At 40.8% G+C, this 21,063-nt stretch overlaps 1 protein-coding gene across 2 annotated transcripts in view; it reads right to left on the bottom strand.

Moving 5' to 3' along the window:
- ASXL3 (ASXL transcriptional regulator 3) overlaps window positions 1-21,063 on the bottom strand; it is a 172,488-nt gene that overhangs the window by 19,285 nt on the left and 132,140 nt on the right. For both annotated transcript variants that reach the window (XM_084888700.1, XM_084888701.1), the window contains one exon: window positions 1,642-1,738. In XM_084888700.1, coding sequence (XP_084744826.1) covers window positions 1,642-1,738 — 97 coding nt within the window. The remainder of the gene's footprint in view (window positions 1-1,641; window positions 1,739-21,063) is intronic.

Raw genomic sequence — 21,063 nt, 5'->3', positions numbered from 1 at the left:
AGAAGGCACAGAGATATGAATATGAAAATTGATGTTCTTTTGAGTGGACAATGGTGAATAGAACATAGGATGAAATGCAATAGGAAAGGCAGGCTGCGGCCAGTTCCCCAACGTGTGTTCTAAAGAGAGCTCTGAATGTTTGCCGTTAGACCCAGAGGGAGGACCTGGCGATGGTCCATGAGGGAGAAATCTGGCCAAAGAAGCAGGAAACAGGGTGAAGACATGGAAGGACTCCTCCTAGGAGCCCACTGACTACCACAGAGGAGGGATGGAAAGTACAGTCAGACGGTAGCTGGGGGACCGGGAAGGGGACTCCGACTCACAGCACCATTAACACTTTATGGCCAGATGGACCTGGGGAGATAGAAGAGGGTCCACGATGCTGTCAAGGTTTAAAGTGAGAGCTGTGAGGAGAGGATGGCAATATCAACCCCAAGAAAGCAGAAGAAATCAGAGATATTACAGGGAAGATGGGGAGTTCAGCATTGGCCTGTTGGTTTTAAGGTGCTTGGTATCAGCTAGGCCAGTGGTCGGCATACTCCTTAGTCAACAGAGCCAAATATCAATGGTACAACGACTGAAATTTCTTTTGAGAGCCAAGTTTTTAAAACTTAAACTTCTTCTAATGCCACTCTTCAAAATAGACTCGCCCCAGGCTGTGGTATTTTGTGGAAGAGCCACACTCAAGGGGCCAAAGAGCCGCAGGTGGCTTGTGAGTCACAGTTTTCCGACCACAGAGCTAGGGGATCCAGTAGGCCCTAGGATTAGAACACCAAGGAACAAGAAAGAGGAGTGAGAGCCAGATGTGGGCATTTTCAGCAGACAGGCCATAGTGAGGGGAGTGAGGCTGGGTAGAGACTATGTGTAAGTTACAAAAGAAAATGTCAGGAAAGAGAATGGTAGAGGCATTCACAGTTACCTTCGGAGGAAAAAAGAGGGGATCCGGAAAGAAGCCGAGGAATGGCCGTCAGAAAGGCAGCTTTAGGAAGGGATGTTAGGTATATTGTGAATGCCCACAGGGGATGGTTTCCAATTGGATGGGATAGAAAGCACGTGAGAAAGTGGAGAGGGAGCATGAGCTGTAAGGACTGAGGAGAGGACACTGGGCTTGGCCATTAGAAAACCATCCGTATTTCCTATGAGAGATGATTCCATTGTGTACAGTGGGGCCATGCCCAACCATGACAAGCTGAAGGGGTGAGGGAATCAAGTGTGGTGATCACACCGACATTGTTAGTCTTTCAAGAAGCCTGGTGACAGAAGGAAGGATAAGGCAAAGTGGTGGCTTCAAGGGAAGAAAGTATTAAAAGAAGATTCCTTATGCCCCAGGCCATTAATAGAATACAAAATGCACCAAACAAGTAACTGAGTTTAACACTTTTTCCCAATATCTTGCTATAGCAACATTTTTATTATGTTCCAGATAATATCATGCTTTCTTAAAAAATGTCTGATATCAAAGATGCCAAGTGTAACAAGAGAATCGGTGAGGTCCCTTGGAATAGAATGTGAATTTTTATTAAATTAAAGTAGACTCCAGGGGGGTAAAAAGATTGGAAAGCAGAGGAAGGTGCAAGCTCAGTAAGCTCAGTACAGCATGTACTCAAATATGTCAAGTAAGAACGGGAAATAGGCATTTACCTTCTGCCAGCCGCTGCTTCCATCCTTGTGCTGCATATGCAAAGAATTCATTATTCAGAGCTGAAGTGCTGAGGCGTAAAATTCCATCACTTCCCATCTAGAAAATAAGCCGAAAAAACAAGATTCCATGAGGACTAATTCAAAGGCAACATATGCAGGAAAGAAGCAAAAACTGGGGATGGGGGGGTGGGGTGGATGAATATGCAGGTAGGGAGGAGGGAGGAAAGGAAACCAAGGAAAGAGGATCCTCCAGTGTGAGAGGCAATGCCAGCATTAGACAGGTGGGAAGAACTTCACGCCAGCGGTGACCCTGGTACAGGGTCTGGAGAGAGGACAGACTGAGACGGAGGGGGGTTAGGACTGTCAGAGAGTGTGAGCTGCACTATGGAGGCAGGGCACTGTGGTCAGTCAGTAAGTGGCCTGTGTATGAAGGTGTGAGGATGCTGTAGGTAAGCCTGCTACTCCAAGGCCCTGCACACGGTAGCTCCAATCCCATTTACATAAATTTCCTTTCTCCCAGGGGCACACTTCATACATCCTAAACTCTTATTGGTCACTGTTATCTAGAAACACACTCAAAGGTTTCTAATCCCCATGATTGTTCTGTCTGTAGTCTTCTCTATGCTCCATCTTTGCCCACAGACACATGATCCCTATTTTAAAATTTAACTCAAATAATGCCTTCAGCAATGTGTCAGCTAAACCACCAAGCAGAAGCTGAGGAGAACATGCATTCTAAAAGTAAATATATACTTGCTACTCTAAACTGGATCCTGACCAGTCAAATCCAGAAACAGTGACATTGTGAACAAATGTGAGATATGACAAAGGCTGCCATCACATCTATAGGAAGGTACAGATTTGTGATCTACAAAACATTCACTGAAATTTCACTCTAAGTTTCTTCATCTAGGAAACACTAACATATTGAATACCCCTGGAAAATTTCAGCATACTTTCATTCACTCGTTGTTTACTTACTCAATTATTTCATCTGTATTCAGCAGACACTAAGCCACTCATAGGAAGCCACATACTGGAACCTGAATGGGTGTTGGCAATAAGGAAAAAGCTCCTGCCCTTGTGTTCTGGGTATGTGCTACATACAGTAGATGCTTCTGGTCTCTATGCATCTCTTCCGCCCACAAGCATCCGGCACAGCTGGACAGTACAGTTGTATTACCTGCCAGCATCCCACCTCATGGTCTCACCATAGCCCCAAGATGTGAGTACATAAAAGCCCAGCCTTCCCTTCTTCTGATTGGACAATTCTAGGATACTGTTCTCTGGAACCAGAATATGCACTGAACCAATGAATGGGGTGAAGGGTGAAGGGCTTCAGAGCCGAGGAGGAAAAGGCACAGGAAGAGTATTTCAGGTTCAGCTGCCATGGCTCAGTAGTTGAGTGTCAACCTAGGAACCAGGAGGTCATGGTTCGATTCCCGGTTCGATTCCCGGTTAGGGCGTTGCAGGTTCAGTCCCAAAGATGGGATGTTCAGGAGGCAGCCGGTCAATGGTTCTCTCTCATCATTGATGTTCCTATCTCTCCCTTTTTCTCTGAAATCAGTAACAATATATATTTTAAAGAGTATTGCAGGAGATGCTACCCATGCTCAGGCTGATGCTGGGCGATGGGAATGGGGTGAATGAAAAAGGCAGCCGGGCTGGTGAGAGGTCCGAGGGGGTTGTGATCAAGGATGGCTAGCAAACAGTAAGGATGATAGAGAAGAAAGGCCTCTAGGGAGTCCAACGTTTTCTGCGAATATTGACTCTGAATATTCGTCTTGGGGGTTTGGGCGAGGTGAGTCAAAGCAACTCCACTTGGGAAGACTAAGGAGGAAGAGGTGTTCTTATCGCACAGATTCTAATAGACTAAGAGCGGAAGGCACGTTCGCTCAAAGGGCACAGGAGTTTGTTGCTGTGAAGTGCAGGTGTACCCGGCAGGCGGCCAAGGTGGGCTCTTCTCCACTTGAGGTGATGCAAGGTGCCACCTGCCCCGCTGCGGACCGTGTGAGGCCCAGCACGATGCAGGCACTCAGCAAATGCTTACGGCCCTGCCCTGGCTTTCTGTAGGGAAAGACTAAAAAGTTAACTCCAGGAGCTGGTAAGCAAGGTTTTAGTTTCGTGTGTTCTGCCGGGCCAGGGACATGATTAGCTGTTCATTGAAGTTTCCGCATTATTTTAAGACACAAAGAAATACCAGTTCCAGATTAGCTCTGACAGAGTCTGAAAAGGCCAGGTGCTGTGAAATAAACGCACTGGAGAGCACGGGAGCTGGCCCTGGAGGAAATGTTTGTCCTTTAAGACAGAGAAGTCATATGACCGCCAGGTTCCCGGCCCGTAGGAGACGGCACAATTAAACACTGGGGCTAAATGAGACTTAGGAAATAGAGGCCAATAAAACTTTAAAAATACACTATTAATTTTATGGCCTTTAAGAAATACTGTCCGAGACATAACATTTTAATGAGCTGGAACAATAAACATTTCTGAAATGATTATTTATTTATTTATCACTGAGCTATAAATTGTTTTCCTGAACTACCCTTAATAGAAATGTCCATTCTAAAACTCCCCCTCACTTCTCTCTCTTCTAATAAAATGTCTAAGCTATTGATAAGTATGCCCCCTTTTAAATTAGGAGAAAAACTCTGATCATATCAATGGCTACAGAGGAGAATAAATATCAGTACGTATAGGCAAACTTATTCAAGTAGAGATCCTTTTACAAAAGCTTAAACTATGGGTGTATCATTTGCCTTTAGTATTGATTATATGAATACACATTTTATGGGATGAATGTCAGTGGGATTTAAGGGTTAAAAGGTGGCTGTTTACATAACACCCAATGTTTAAAGGTCAATGAATGTTACTTCTGTATAAGAATATAACTATGTTTGATAGAATCCTTTCACCCTCCACCATTTTCTTTATCACTTGTTCCCTATCTTGGGTTTCTTGTGAGTGATTCTGAGAGCGAGGCATTCAAGCTGCTTGCAGGGTCCTCAAACTTTTTAAAGTGGGGGCCAGATCACAGTCCCTCAGAGAGCTGGAGGGCCGGACTATATGAACTACTAATTCCTACTGTAACACCTCGGCTGCGCTCACCGCCCAAAAAACCTGGCGGGCCGGATCAGACTCCTCTGCGGGCCGCATGTGGCCCGCGGGCCGTAGTTTGAAGACCCCTGGAGAGGGACAGTGAGTGGCATGCTGGAGGGTGAAAAACTGGCTACTGTAAATTGTAACGGGATGCCTAGATTTCCTAAGCCCGTGGTCGGCAAAGGGCGGCTCTCAAGCCACATGCAGCTCTTTGGCCCCTTGAGTGTGGCTCTTCCACAAAATACCATGGCCTGGGCGAGTCTATTTTGAAGAAGTGGCATTAGAAGTTTAAGTTTTAAAAATTTGGCTCTCAAAAGGAATTTAAATTATTAGCGAAGAAAGTATAATTGACAACATGGATGCGGATGTTCACACACAGAAAGAATGACCAAAAAGAGGATGGCTTGAAGCAGAGCCCTGAGGAACACCAACAGAGAAGGGATGGGCAGAAAAATTCATACTGTTAGGAAGACCGAGCCAAAGCAACCAGAGGCAGGAAGAAAATCAGAGAAAACAGCATCTCAGATGCAAGGAGAGAATGTGCTTCAAGAAGATGATCTGTATGGCACACGTGCTAATGTCTATCCTGCAGGGTAGGATTATTTAGACCCACAGTCTGTGCAGTGCACCACGTTAGCTGCTGTGTCCAACAAAAGCAATCACAAGGGTCTTTCGAGCAAAGCCATCCTAGGGAGTAAGAGTCCAACCAGGAGCCGAACACAATCACAAAAGGGTAAGGAGCAGATGAACTATGTAAACTGTTACGATGGACCCTCTTATATTCTGAGCTCAGGGTCTGAGCCATTTTACCCATAAGAGAAAAAAGTAATTCCATAAGCATAAAGTGAGGCATAAACATAATAGAGGATGGCTGAGAGTTCCAGGAAGGGAGATAGGACAAACAATATCCTAGAGACAATCTGGCCAATACTTTTTCAGCGCTGTTCCCAATGTTGCAATCTATAATAATAAAAGCGTGATATGCTAATTAGACCAGACACCCTTCCAGATGAAGCCAGGCCAGAGGGAAACCCCGGTCCAGCAGCCGGGGGAAGGAAGACCTACTTTTGCATGAATTTCATGCATTGGGCCTCTAGTAAGACAATATTTCTTAACTTGGGCTTTGCAAAATAGGAATTTTAATAGGCAATTTTAATTTTAATGGGTAACCTATCCAAAAGAAAAACTGTCCTAAAACCCAATAAATATAGCTTTTACTTACTAAATATGGCCAAATGGTTTTCTTTTGCTACATGTAATGCTAGATAAGCTAGATTCTGTTTTAAGCCCCTAAGAATATGTTTATCATTCTGTATTTCTCAAATGTTTTCACCTTGTGACCCTCTCACAGGAAAATTATCACTATGTCACAGAACAAGAGGCCTTGTGGGAAACGATGCCTTCAGTGTTGTGAAAGCGTCGTTGTCAGAAGCAGTGAAACGAGAAAAACCCAGCACAATGGTTCGCACATGCTAGATACTAAATCCCCGTTGAATAAGTGAGTGACAATCTCTAAGATCTAGATATAGAATAATGTTCGGACCGCTGCAAAAACCAAATATTCAAAATAAATAAAACAGTAAAAACCTGCAAAGGGTGACTGAATAAGCTTTGGTTACAAACGTAAATGACTGTGGTCTCAAAGCCCACTTCCTGAAGCTACTGCTTAACTTTCCTTCTTAAAAACTGTATCAAAATCTAAGTGCGTGTGAAATCAGAGACTGTCACTACTGAGTGGTAATAAAGACCGTCAGGAATCACATGGGTGTCCATGAGGAAAAAAAGCTACACTAACCTTTTCTATCCATCTAATTAAAATAATATGCATGACACTAAGCTAATGTGAACCAAAGGGAAATCTCATCATTGATGTTTCTATCTCTCTCCCCCTCTCTTTTCCTCTATGAAATCAATTTAAAAATATTTTTTTATAAAAGGGAAATTCAGAGAGAAAATATAACCCCCAAAAAGTCAACATGTTGACACACAAGTGGAAGGCTTTGTGTCTTCGCTGTTGTTACAGGGCTTCAAAGCTGCTTTTACAATAAAAGCCTCCCTTCCGAGCCAAGCTGATTCCTTCTTTTCCTCTCCTTGTGGCTTCTTTTCCTCTCCTTTTCCTCTAGTGCAGCCTCACCAGGAACAAAGTCCTGCCTGCAGGACGGGGAGCTCCCATCCTCAGAATGATGTCAGCTATAAGCCTTCCCTCGAATAAAGTTCTACAGGCGGAGGAGTGGACAGGAGGGCTACAGAGCAACACTGAAGTATTAAATGAGATTTGGGGTCACCTCATGTTGTGGTGACCCCAACATTGCACAGGGCTTTGAAAACCAAAGATTCTATGATAACATAATAATAACTAATCTTGCCCTGGCCAGCGTAACTCAGTGGATTAAGCATCGTTCCATGCACCAAAAGGTCACGGTTCTATTCCTAGTCAGAGCATACGCCCAGGTTGTGGGCTTGATCCCCAGTAGAGGGCACGCAGGAGGCAGCAGATAGATGTTTCTCTTTCACAAGGATATTTCTCTCCCTCACCTTCCTCTTTCTCTAAAACAAACAAACAAAAATCAACAAAAACGTATTTTAAAATAATAATAACTAGTCTTGTGGGAACTGACTATAGCCTTCTCATTAAAAAGATACATATAAACATATCTATGTGTATAGCCATATATCCTTATTTATTTCTATATATACATATATGTACATGTATTTGTGAGCATGCATACACACACACACACTCACACACATACACAAAATTTTCCTCTTTTTCTGGAAACACCATTTGTAAGCCAGCTAACTATCTTGGCTAAGACAGATGAAGGACTCCTTTGGAATGAATCTCTTGCATCTCCAGGAGAAGCCTTCTTCCTTCTACCAGGTGACCTGCTCAGGCCCCCAAGTCTTGGAGAAGATGCTCCATTAGAGCAGTGGTTCTCAACCTTCCTAATGCCGAGACCCTTTCGTGCAGTTCCTCATGTTGTGGTGACCCCAACCATAAAATTATTTTTGTTACTACTCCTTAACTATAATTTTGCTCCTGTTAATGAATTGTAAAGTAAATATCTGCATTTTCCGATGCTCTTAGGCAACCCTGCTAACAGTTCTCAACCTGTGGGTCACGACATTAGAAAGGTTGAGAACCGCTGCAGTAGAGCCTAAGACCATAGGAAACACAAATATTTGCATTACAAGTCCTTAACAGGAGCAAAATTACAGTTATGAAGTGGCAACGAAAGTAATTTTATGGTCGGGGGTCACCACAACATGAGAAAGGGTCGTGGCATTAGAAAGGTTGAGAACCACTGCATTAGTGGGTGGAAGGCATGCCCTTGAGCAAGATCTCTTGGCAAGCGATTTCTCCAATCCCCATGAACGGGGGAAAATAATTCATAAAAAGACAATCTTGATATTGATTCTGAAAAGGTTTCAATGATTGAGCTTCATTTACTATACTTTCATGGGATTTCCCTTCACTGCTCTACAATGTTAAAAACCACAATCATCCACCCGCGACTTTAGTCTTCACTTTTACATTCCGCCACCTTTCCTAAGGACATCCTGCTTTCAAATTTCAAAGTTCTATTCAAAGTATCATAATGCCCCCGATGCTTTAACAGTCCTGCTCAGAAGACATGTAGAGTGTGGTGAAATAGGTAAGAATACCAAAATAAAGGCATCTAAATGCAAAAGTAAAGAGTCAGATCAAGGGTTAGTCGACTGCTCAAAATTAAAGAAGAATGCTTTGGTATTTATGATTCATCTTGTTCATTAAACTTTGTGGACGGCCCCCGGCCACATATTGGGACAATCTGATCCGCCTTGATGAGAAATGATTTTTTTAAATCCAAATGCATATAAATAAGATTTGAACATGTTGACAGTATGTGTATGTCTTAAAAGAAAATCTCTCTTATAATTTGCATTTTTATCAATATTTCCTGGGGGGGAGGGGGAGAATATTAAAAAAAAAGCAAACTTTCTTTGTACCCAACCATGAAACAGAAAACGAATGCTCTATTTAGTGCAAATCAAGCTCTTGTTCTTGTACAGATGAAATAAGGTTATGTTACCATGTAGTGGGAATCAATGAATCACTGTTTCCACTTGAAATACGCTGAGCAGCTGTGTTTAAGTGACTATTAGTCACTTGTGTCTTTAACAAACATTTCATAAGCATCTACCTCGTGCCAAAAACTGTGAAATGTACAGTTTCTGCTGCCACAAGAGCTTAGCAGGTTACCCAGTGGCCCCCATCCATTTAACTGTTCATAATAGCTATAATGCATCCTATATAATAAGAGGCTAATATGCAAGTTGACAATGGCTGGAGCCAAAGCTGCAGCAGAGCAGAGCAACATCCCAGGACAAAACAATCAGTGAATCACCCCCTCGCTGTCTCAGGAAGAGGTGAGGTGTGAACTACCCACCGCCAGAGAGATGCCCCAGGACCACCCAGCAAAGGAACAGGGAGGCAGCACCTGCAAACTCCCCGCCCCCTCCGATAACTAATGAAGGGTCGTTTCCCTGCTCAGATCTCTAATTCGTGCCACCTGACCAGGGCCGAGTGAATGCTGCTAAAAAGTATTACACGGAGCAATCTTCAAGCACTTTCTCCTGCGAAGAGGGAGCACCGTGTGCAGGAGGAGGAAACTCCAGCTGCCAAGGAAGAGCCAAAGGCCACGGGAAGGCTGACCGTCAGTGCACATCATAAGCCAGCAGCTGGAGGACAGCAGCACCCGCAGGGGCAGAGGTTCACAGGGAGAGGACTCTATCCCACCTTCCCGCTTTCATAAGGAAATGCTGAGGGAGCCCCCCAGCCCCATGGACACACAGCATCTCGGACGAACCCCAAGACTCCAGCTCTCCTGTCCTTGGTGATGAGAATGCGTCCTCTCCTGACTTGTGAAATACGGTGTCAGGGATCAGGGCCAGCTCTGCTTCCCCACCTCCCCCAGCACATACCCCCACGGCAATCCAGGAGGTGTTCCCTGGGAAATACAGCTTTTATGATCACTTCAGTTTGAGAAACATTTTAAAAATATGTATTTTATTGATTTTTTTTTTCTTTTTCAGAGAGGAAGGGTTAGGGTTAGAAAGTTAGAAACATTGATCAGCTGCCTCCTGCACACCCCCTACTGGGGATGTGCCCACAACCAAGGTACGTGGCCCTGACCGGAATCGAACCTGGGACCCTTCAGTCTGCAGCTCTATCCACTGAGCCAAACCGGTTTCGGCTGTTTACAGCGAGTTCAATAATTTCCTTCCCTAGAGAGCTCTGGGGCCTTTATCATGTAAATGAGAGCAACATCCCTCAGGCTCCCAGGAGCTCCGAACATGGCTCTCCAAAGTGTGTCCTGTGGGAAGCATGTCCAGTGAGAAGCGTGTTCTGTACTTTGTGCTCCCATAGGAAATGCCTCCTCACAGGGTCTGGGCCACATGGGTGCACCCCAGAAGCACAGGGCGAAACCCTACACTTTGTCCCTGAAGGAAGGTCTTTGTAATTTCCAATTTTAAAAAAAAAATGTTTTTTGATTGATTTTAGAGATGAAGGGAGAAGGAGAGAGAGAGAGCAGTATCAATGATGAGAAAGAATTATTGATCGGCTGCCTCCTGCACACCCCTACTTGGGGATCGAGCCCGAAACCCTGGCATGTGCCCTGAATGGGAATCAAAATGACCTCCTGGTTCATAGGTTGAAGTTCAATGACTGAACCATACCACCCGGGCTGTAAATTCTTATTTAATGAATTCTCGACCTGCTGTCTGAGGCCAGAGAACGAGATGGCCTTTGTGATCCGTGTCTTGGCCATGCTTACAAAACTGCCATTGAGATGTCATTCAGATACTGTCTGGTTCTTCCCACCCATGAATTCATGATTCCTTAAAAGAAAAAAAAGAGGTCTGTGTGACTTCTTGTGTTTGACTATTGTCTTTGACCTCAGGAATCTTTGAAATAAATTGTGTCCTCCACTGCAGGCCCTTTACTCGGGGTGGGTTTTGATATAATGACTACATTCTTATCTCTTTATTGGCTGCTACGGATCTCTTTACCTATATCTCAAAATCTTAATTTTTTTAATCATATGTATTGGCCCGCTGCTTTTGAAATGTAAAGAGGTCATAAAAAAATAAAACCACTTTAAGATCCTTGGTTTTCCTGTAAATATTTGATAAATATGGAAAAAATAATATTGAAAAAATATATATTGTTCTTGCTCAAGCTAAAGATAAAAATAGAAACATCATTGCTAATGAGAAAATATTACTCATGCGAAGAGGATGCATGACGCACTAATCAATGTATTTTTGATACAAGTCCACACTGGCCCGCTTCCTACAGCAAACACACTCTTCCTATGACGGCTGTGCCTGAGGGGCAGCAGAAGGCTGACCTGGATGTGATAAGATGTCCAGTGACATTCAGGAAGGCTGGCGTGGAAGCAGAGACAGCGCTGGGACAGAATGGGAGGTCATGTCTCTCCGGTAAGATGCCAGTACGCATGGCAGATCTGGATGTGCCAGGCTGGCTTTAGGGCGGGAGGAATGGGTTTGCTGAGAAATGGATTTGCTGAGTTTTAAAGAGAACCTGCTGGTTCAGGAGCAGGAAAAAGAAAGAAAACCCCAGAGAAAACAGGGAGTGTAGGAAGTTCCTGCAAGGTCATGTAGAACCAGAATTTCCACTGAAAACATACGTGTGTCAGGTAGCAAGCTGGATGGACGCGGGCAGGGCTCTGACCAGGATCTCCAACATGCCACTCCGCCCAGTGTGGGCACCAGGCAATGCTCCACTGGGAAGCATAAAAGAAACAGAGCAGTGGTGCTCAACCTTTTTCTTCTCATGGCACAAAAACAAACTACTAAAGTTCTGTGGCGCACCCATCTGACCCCCCAAAAAGTATAATTTTGATTCATTCACACCGAACAGCAGTTGTGCTGGTTGTTGTCATTTTGCTCTTTGGCAAGAGAAGGGAAAAGAGGTCAGTGGCCCTGACTACGGTCGGGTACTGCATGCTTTAAAAATTCTTGTGGCACGCCGGTGTGCCGCGGCACACCAGTTGAAAATCGCTGAGATAAAATGAAACACCGAACCTCCCCTGACCTTCATGCCCATTACCCTGGGTCACTTACTGTTGGGGAGGCAGCGAGGGAAGAGGGGGGGCTGCTCCCACGTGCAAGCACCTCTGCCTTCCTTCATTCTATTTGAAAGCATCACACTCAACTAGTCCCAGTGAAGTGATTGACCAATGATATATTTTAACCAAACTCATCATCAACAAATGAACGAGGGGCTTGAACGGTCTCTACCAGGGCATGGACTCAGCACTAATAAGCACGTGTAAGTGAACAGAAACCCAGGGAAGCTGGCATCGGTCCTTCTAGTATGAATTCATCCTGAGCCACGTGGAGAGAAGGACCAGGATGAGGAGCATGGGGGACCCGTGTGGGGTGGGCGGAATGGAGACATATACACCAGGGGTCTAGAAAAAACCACCAGTTCAGGAAATGAGCTGTGGTCAAAAGCTGAGTTGGAGGAAACTTGGACGGAATAAAAAGGATGCTTGCTTCCCGGGGGAAATATGGGAGCAATAAGAAAGATCCTTGGCCCGAGTTAGAGTTAGAAGAAACCATATGTCCCTGGGCAAGTGACGGCAGCCATGTGAAACTCATTTAAAAGGTCTGGAAAAGCAAGTGATTAAAATAGAAGATCTCTAATGTTTCTTCCAGACCCAAGAGTCTACGGCATAGGTAGGAGCGAAATGACAGTGATCCCATGAAGCAGTTGAAAGATCAGGCCTCAAAGAGCACAACTTAATGGAAAGAGGGTGAAGCCGTGTTGGGATGGAAGTGGGTGCTGACACATGCAATACATGGGGTGATTCCATCAGCTGGTGGCCACCTGCACCGAAGGCAATCTGTCCTTGAAGGTGGCTGCTCTGAAACACGGGAACGGACATTGCAGAGACGCAAAGGGCTAGCGTGCCTATGCGTGTGAGAGCATGGGTACCATGAAGGCCCAAAGCAGGGGAAACCTTTCTACAGGTTGTGGGCTCAATCCCCAGTAGGGGGCGTGCAGGAGCAGCTGGGCAATGATTCTCTCTCCCTCTCCCTTCTCTGAAATCAATAAAAATATTTATTTTTTAAAAATATATGTGTGTGAGCCCACAACTTGGGCATGTGCCCTGACTGGGAATTGAACTTGTGACCTTTGATTAATGAGTCTATTCACTCAACCACTGAGCCACAACGGCTGGGCAAACCCTAATTTTAAAGACATTCTGTCATTAATAGAGGGTAAATATCAAAAACAAATATCTTGCAATAAATAAAGTGGGAAACACAGAGCTAAAGCCATACTCTATGATGAACCACTGAGAACCAATATACTTTAAAAAGAATATTAGAATTTTACACAAACAGCAAATGTAAAATCAATAATTTCCAAATTTTTGCCCAAACAACATGATCTATTTCTATTCACCTCTTAGCAAGCAAATAATAATGACTAAAGAGTAACCCATTGACCCTGCACTAAAAAAGTGCAGGAGAGCGCGAGCTAATTAACTTCCTACAGTATGAAGAAGCAAGAAAATGAGGCTGCACATTTCATGGCTGCATTGCTGTTTTTCCAGCAGCTGCAGGAGAGGGCAGAATTTTAATCTTTCTGACAGAAGTTTTGTATTGCGGAATGATACACAAGCGGCTGCTAGAGCAACAATCTGTGAATGTGGGACCCCTGAAAGGGACTCTTAGGGGAGCAACCCTGTAAAGTGGTCCTGACTCTGAGGGGACAGCCCATGACCCCCCAGCACAGGCTGAGCCAATCCCACCAGATGCTTCTGACCCAAGTGCAAACAATCACTTCAACAACCGCATTTTATTCACGTGACAAAGGGGATGAATGGCTTTGAAGAGCCCAAGCTGTTTAAAGATCAGTTGCCTATGACACAATCCATTATCATAATAACTGACAAATGTGTCCATCCAATTAAATAATAACCATATCCTGACAAGTTAACAATTAGTTCATTGGGGAGTTCAGAGCGCCCATAATAGGTTCTTACCTCATAAATGGCAATTACATAAATACTGAATAAAATTAGGGAAGCGGAGCCAAACTAAATTCTGGAAGAAAATCATGTATATTTTCAAAGCCAGTGGAAGCATATGGCACAGAATCAAATAAAAAATTAAATGGGAAGAATATTCATCAGATTTGCATATAAAGAGCAAATGTGAAAGCCATCGGCATTAGAAATAAATAAAAAAGATCTATTTTACCAAAAGGAATAGAGAAATTATGGCAATAAAATAAATCCAAACATCTGTTTACAAAATAAGATGTAATTTAGTTAATTTAGAAATCAATCCAAGAAAAACCATGGTAGTTACATTCATTCTAAAATGACAAAACTGCTCTGTTGGGCAAAAGGACAAAAAACTAAACAGAAAATCTATATGAATAATAAAGCTGAAAAAGTGAAAAAAGTAAGGATATCTTAAAACATTAGTAAAAATAATAATTATATGCCTAAACAACACTGATTTAAATATACATTTATTTTTATCATCAATTTAAAAACATATTTTATAAAATCAAAGTTAGGTAAAATATTTCTTTTCCAAAAACAATCAAACAAAAATTCCCAAATATTCAATAAAGAAATATTATCAAGAGTTTACTAAGGTCAGGTAAACTGCAAATCCATATGTCTCATCAGATGGTTAAAGGCAATCATTCAATGCACACACTTTTCATGTTTGAAAGAAACAAAAGAGAAAATAAATTTTAAAAATATTCACCAATTGATTAATTGGTAATTAATAAATAATTAGGTAATTCAAAATTAGATAATCAAATCAAGGACAAAGATTCAAGAAAATATTGGTTCGAATCAATACTATTAAAAAGAATACAGAAACATGTCTTTAACAGTTAGACTAACGGGGTGTATGAACATATATTCCCATATATCCCAGCATCCCTTCCTCTAACCACAATCAAGTGAAAGAGAAAACTAAAAAAAAGTAAGTTTTTAACTAAAAAATAACTGTCTAGACAACACTTTTTTTCCAATTATGGATGCAATTTTAAAAATATATATTTTTTATTGATATTTTACAGAGAGGAAGGGAGAGGGATAGGGTTAGAAACATTGATGAGAGAGAAGCATCGACCAGCTGCGTCCTGCACACCTCCTACTGGGGATGAGCCCACAACCAAGGTACATGCCCTTGACTGAATCGAACCTGGTACCCTTCAGTTGCAGGCCAACGCTCTATCCACCGAGCCAAACCGGTCAGGGCAATGAATGCAATTTTTGAAACCGAAACTAATGCTAATATAATTTTTAATGAGTGACCAATGAGAAAAGGTACAAGTTGCAGGAAAAATAAAATAACACTTTGTCCACAATTCCGTTTTTAAGCCAGGACACGTGGTCTCAGGGTAGTTGTGGGAGCAGAGGTGATCAGAAGCAGTGGTGAGAAGGAAGAGAAAGAGAATTCTAGTTGTAGATGTGAAAGAAGAGACTGGCCATTGCAGAGGCAAATTATGGGAAGAGTAGTGTTTTTTTTATATATAATGTTTATAACTTTTTATTGAACATATAAAGAAAGAGAATAAATTACAAGTACAGAGCTTGATTAATTTTCACAAACTGAACACTCTCATGTTATCAGCATCCAGATTAAGAAGCGGAACATTGCCTGGCCAGGGTGGTTCAGTGGTTGAGCATTGACCTATGAACCAAGAGGTCACTGCTCGATTCCCATTTAGGGCAAATGCTTGGATTTCGGGCTCCATCCCTAGTACGGACGTGCAGGAGGCAGCCTATCAATGGTTCTCTATCATCATTGATGTTTCTCTTTCTCTATCTCTCCCCCCCCCCCACTTCCTCTCTAAAATCAGTATCTATCCATTTATCTGTCTGTCTGTCTACCTACCTACCTACCTACCTATCAAGAAGGAAACAGAGCAGTGACACCACTCAGATGTGCCAGGTGCTAATTCCCAAGGATAATGTAATGCCCCAGATTAGTTCTGCTTGTCTTTGACCTTCATAGAGAGAAAATTACAGAGTAGATATACTTTAGTAATGGGCACATCGGCTCAATGTGTTTGTAAGAGTCATCCACCCTGTTGTATATGGAGGTTCTTTGTTCAGTCTCACTGTGGTAAGTTCAAACACTGGAATACTACACAACAGTTTACTTATCTGTTCTGCTATTCATATATGCAAATTCTATGACCCAGCTTTGCAGCAGTTTCTAAATTTTGAATCTTCTGGTTATATGAACAGCATGGCTATAAACATTGCTGCTCATGTCTTTTGGTATGACAATGAGTATAAATGTAGAAATTTAAATGCTGGGTCAACTTTACTAAATATTGTCCGATCATTTTTCAGGTGGTTGCACACTTCCACCACAGCAAGAGTTCCAGATGCTTCCCTTCCTCACCAACATTTGTTATTGTGCATATAAATACATGCGTACATACAATATATACACGTTTTTTATTTTTATTTTTATGTTTCCTTGCAATATTAGCCATCTTCCTGGGTGTGTGGTTGGATTTCATTCTGGTTGCATTTGTGTTTACTTGATGTCCAATGAGGCTGAACACCTTTTCATATGTTTATTGGCCATTTCTATAACATATATTGTGTTTTTGAAGCGCCAACTCAAGGTTGCTGTTTTTTTCCTAAATTGATCAAAATTATTAAATAAAGCATTAATAAATAAATTTAGCAAAGCTGTTGGATCGCAACCCAGAAAAACTAACGTTATCATTAAATATCAGCGCCAAATAGAAAATGAATTTTAGAAAGGTACTACATACATGAGTGTGAATGATACTGTCATACTCTGAAGTAAATCCAAGTGAAAGATGTGTGAGAGCCTCCACACCAGTGATCTCAACCCCACAGCTTGGGGAGCTCTGTCCCGCAGGCACACCTAACAATATGTAGAGAACGTTTTCAATTGTTCGGAGGGAGGAGTGGGGTCTTCCTGTCGTCTGGGGCAGAGGCCAGAAGTGCTGGCGAACTCCTGCAATGCATGGGTAGGCCTCCTCGACCATTCCCCACCCACAGAGGATGACTCAGCACAATGACCCCGCTGAACACCAAAAACTACGGAATGCCTGAAAAATTAAAGACCTCAGTAAAAGAAGGGGAAGGGGCAGACAGTGCTTACAGATGGGAAGGCTTACTATGGTTTAGACATGAGAAGGAAATGGGGGCATTTTTTTGGGTGAGGAATCTGTTCATTATCTTGACTGTAGGACTGGTTTGGAGTATGTATCCATATGTCAAAATGTATCATCTTGCACACTTTCAATGTGTGCAGTATATTTTATGTCAATGTACTTCAATGGAAATGATATATTTTTTTTAATTCTCAAAAATCAAAATCAAAATGATTGAAATTAAAAGAAGTTCTACATCTACTAAGGATACTGGATCTGTAATTCAAAGCTCTCCACACAGGGATCTCCAGGTCTCGAAGACGTTACAAGTGAATCTTCCCATTTTGAAAAAGCAATAATCTTACACAGATTTCCCCACCAAACAGAATATTTCCTCTGTGACTTTAAGAGGCTAACGTTGCTTTTACTAAGCAAAACCTGACAAAACGTTATCAGAAAGGAATATGATAGGCTAAGTACTCCCTCTATCATAAATTTAAAAATCCTAAGCAGCCGGGACCGGCTTGGCTCAGTGGATAGAGCATCGGCCTGCGGACTGAAAGGTCCCGGGTTCGATTCCGGTAAAGGGCATGTACCTTGGTTGCGGGCACCTCCCCAGTGGGGGGTGTGCAAGAGGCAGCTCTGTTTCTCTCTCATCGACGTTTCTAACTCTTTGTCCCTCTCAATTCCTCTCTGTGTAAAATCAATAAAAAATATATTTTTTAAAAAATCCTAAGCAAAATAGAAGCAAATTGCCTTTTATATGTATGTGTGTTTTGTTTATTCCAGAAATATACAGCTTCTTTAACATCCAAAAAGAAACTGATCATTAACCGCTTTAATATAATAAAGGAGAAAACAATCATCTTAGTAGATGCAGAAAATATCATTTGCACTTAAAACTCAGAAAACTAGAAAATGTATAAAACACCCTTAATATGATAAAAAGCTTCTATTTTTTTTTAAACTACATTAAGCTTCCTGTGTATAAATGAAACAATGCAATCTTTATCCCTGAGGTTGAAAATAAGATACAGATGGAAGCTATTACCACATCTATTCAAAACTGTACTGAAGATATTATGCAGTGAAATCATGTAATAAAGATATCAACATTTTAAAAGAATAAACAAAGCTGTAATTGTTACAGACAATATAATTGTATATGCAGAGAATCCAAAAGAAACTATACACTTTATAATTAACAGGTGAGTCAGCATGTTCACTGAGAAAAATCAATATAGCAAAAATGTATTTCTATATCATTAACAAAAAATAGAAATAATTTAGAATAGTAGCAAAAATCAACAGATATGAGGAACAAATCTATTAAAAGATGTATAAGACCTTTCCTGAGGAAATTATCAAACATTGAGAGAAATTAGAGAAGACATAAATAGAAGAACAAACAATATTAATGGATTATAAGATTCAATGTGGTAAAAATTTCAATTTTTTTCCTAAATTGATCTATATATTAGATGCAGTCACCAAAATGTTTTGATAGTAAATATATAAAATGTTGCTCAACTGCATTAGTCATCAGAGAAATGCAAATTAAACCCAAAATATAAAAAATTATAAACACTGACAATATCCAGTCCTAGTAAGAATGTGGAATAGCCTACATATTCATATATTCCTGGTGAAATGGGGGTAACCACTTTTAGAAGCTGTTGAATACTATTTTTAAAAGCTAAATATGTGCAAATTCTACGGCTCTCGACCTGTAGGTATCAACCCAAATATTTTGTTCTTAGGAAAATAAAAAAATAAAAAACATGGAGGAAAAAAAGTGTTTAGAGCAATACTACTCAAAATAGCTCCAAAATAAAATTAACCTAAACGTCCACCAAAAGAAACAATAAAGAAATTATGCTATAATTCCTCAATGAACTACTACACAGCAATGAGAATACTACATTAATCACTGCCACATACAACAGGATATATGAATCTCACTATTAAGTTTTTTGAGTTTTAAGTTTAATGAAATATTAAGTTTAATGAAACAATATTAAGTTTAATGAAACAAATAAGGTACGCAATGTCTTCATTTACATGAACTTCAAAAACGGGTAACACTAGTTGATGGTAGCACTAGTTGGGATAATGGGTTCCTTGGAGTGACTGCTGCTCACAAAGGGTTCCCAATAGGATAGGGTCCCTCTTTAAAACAAAACAAACAAACAAAAACAACCTATATGCTAGTTACAAGGGTGTGCCACTTTTTAGAAATTCATAAAACTACAGAACTATCAGATGGGCATTTATCTGTATACATGTTATACTCCAAAAAACATTTATATAAAAATCAAGAAACAATTCTGTTTTCCTTCCATTACTCCCTCCTGGTAAGAAATAGCTGACCTACAGACCAGAAGAAAAATGAATGTGACAGCCAGCAAAGAACTCGGACATGGCCAAGGTAAGCTGGGGAGCTTGCTCAAACAGTACAGGCTTCACATTTTCTACAAGTACCTGTCATGTGGCATATGTTTTTAAAAATCTAGAGTGGAAATATGACCTTGCTGCTGAACATGGCTCCTTTTGTGTAAGGTAAAAGCTTACAGTAATTAATTGGCCACATCATTAAATGTAAATAAAGTTGTCACATGCATTTGGTATAAGGGAATTATGTTCAGTTCAATTTTTTAAAATGCAGCATATGGCCTGGCTGGTTGAGCATCGAACCATGAACCAGTAGGTCATGCTTTGATTCCTGGTCAGGTCACATGCCAAGGTTGAGGGCTCGATCCCCAGTGGAGAGTGAGGGGGGTGCAGGAGGCAGTCAATCGATGTTTCTCTCTCATTGATATTTCTTTCTCTCTACCCCTTTCCTTTCCTCTATCTAAAATCAACAAAAAAAAATTTTTTTCTAAAATGCAGCATATCTTCAGGATTTGGATATGCATCTGTATAAAAGCAGTGGGATGGTATTCCAATGTTTTTCTTTCCCCAATGAAACATATTTAGTGGATATTAAAAACACAATAACGTTGTTTTATCTTTTGTAATATGAAATATATACATGTGTGTTTTAAGATACCCCCAAAAGCAAAAAAATACCTTATTTATTAAAAACCAAATGTAGATTAATATTTGGATTATATTAATATAATAAATATACCTAAGCTATTAAAAAATATCAAATAATATCTGAGTATCAATAAGAGCTTATCCAATCCTGTTTAACAGATTTTTTTCTAGCTTCCTTCTTTTCCTTTCAATGAATCTCTGAACAGATAAAAACATTAGATGAATAATTTAAATGAAAATACAAAGTACAAAAGTAACTTTCTGGACACAATCCCAAGAGGAGATGAAAGAAAACAGAGAAATTGAACCACTTGAAACATGTCATCAGCTATCCATTAGTGAATTTTTTCTTTCGGGTACCAATTATTTAATGATATCTCTATGTACAAAACACCAAACTTAACCAGAATTTGGCACTAAAACACCAATTAATAAAAACAAATTTCTAAAGTTTTGATGCAAACTTACTCTAAGCAAGAAAAATAAATGAAACATATTCTACGTACTACTACAACTCTGAACTCCCCCATTTCAATGACATGCTTCTGATTTAGAACTTCTCACACTATTTTCAAAGGTTGTATATCAGACTCTTCAAGACTGTAAAGTGCTCAAATACAGGCTTCAACTCATTAATTTTATTGCTAGTGGCTATCAAAGAATTAAGGTATTTTAAAAAAGGCTCAATAGTCATGAGTTGCAAAGAGCAATTTTATTGTCACCATTGAAAATCTAATATAAATTAATTATCCCTTTCTCCAAAGCAAGCATACACTCCTCAAAATTACTAAAAGTAACTATAAGTTAAATGTACAGTCAAAAGAAATATCCTTCGAGGAGGAAACAGTATTCAAACAATTGCTAAATGTATTACTGATGGAAACTGTCAAACTCTATGTATTGTTTTCTCAAATTATCTATATTCTAATACAACTCTCTCTTTACAACCTTCTGTGATACAAAAAGTCTTAGCAAAACTGCAACTCTTCTCTTTGAAGTCTGAGTGTAAAATGTAACCTAAGATGATAGGAAGACTATAAAGCAGTTTTCTTGAGGTGGTTTACTCATATATAAGATTTTAATCCAAATTT

This window comes from Pipistrellus hanaki, assembly GCF_964339955.1.
Source record: "Pipistrellus hanaki genome assembly, chromosome: 6".
Classification (NCBI taxonomy): domain Eukaryota; kingdom Metazoa; phylum Chordata; class Mammalia; order Chiroptera; family Vespertilionidae; genus Pipistrellus; species Pipistrellus hanaki.
The sequence above is the reverse complement of the archived record's forward strand: the minus strand, read 5'-3'. Positions and strand labels throughout refer to the sequence as shown.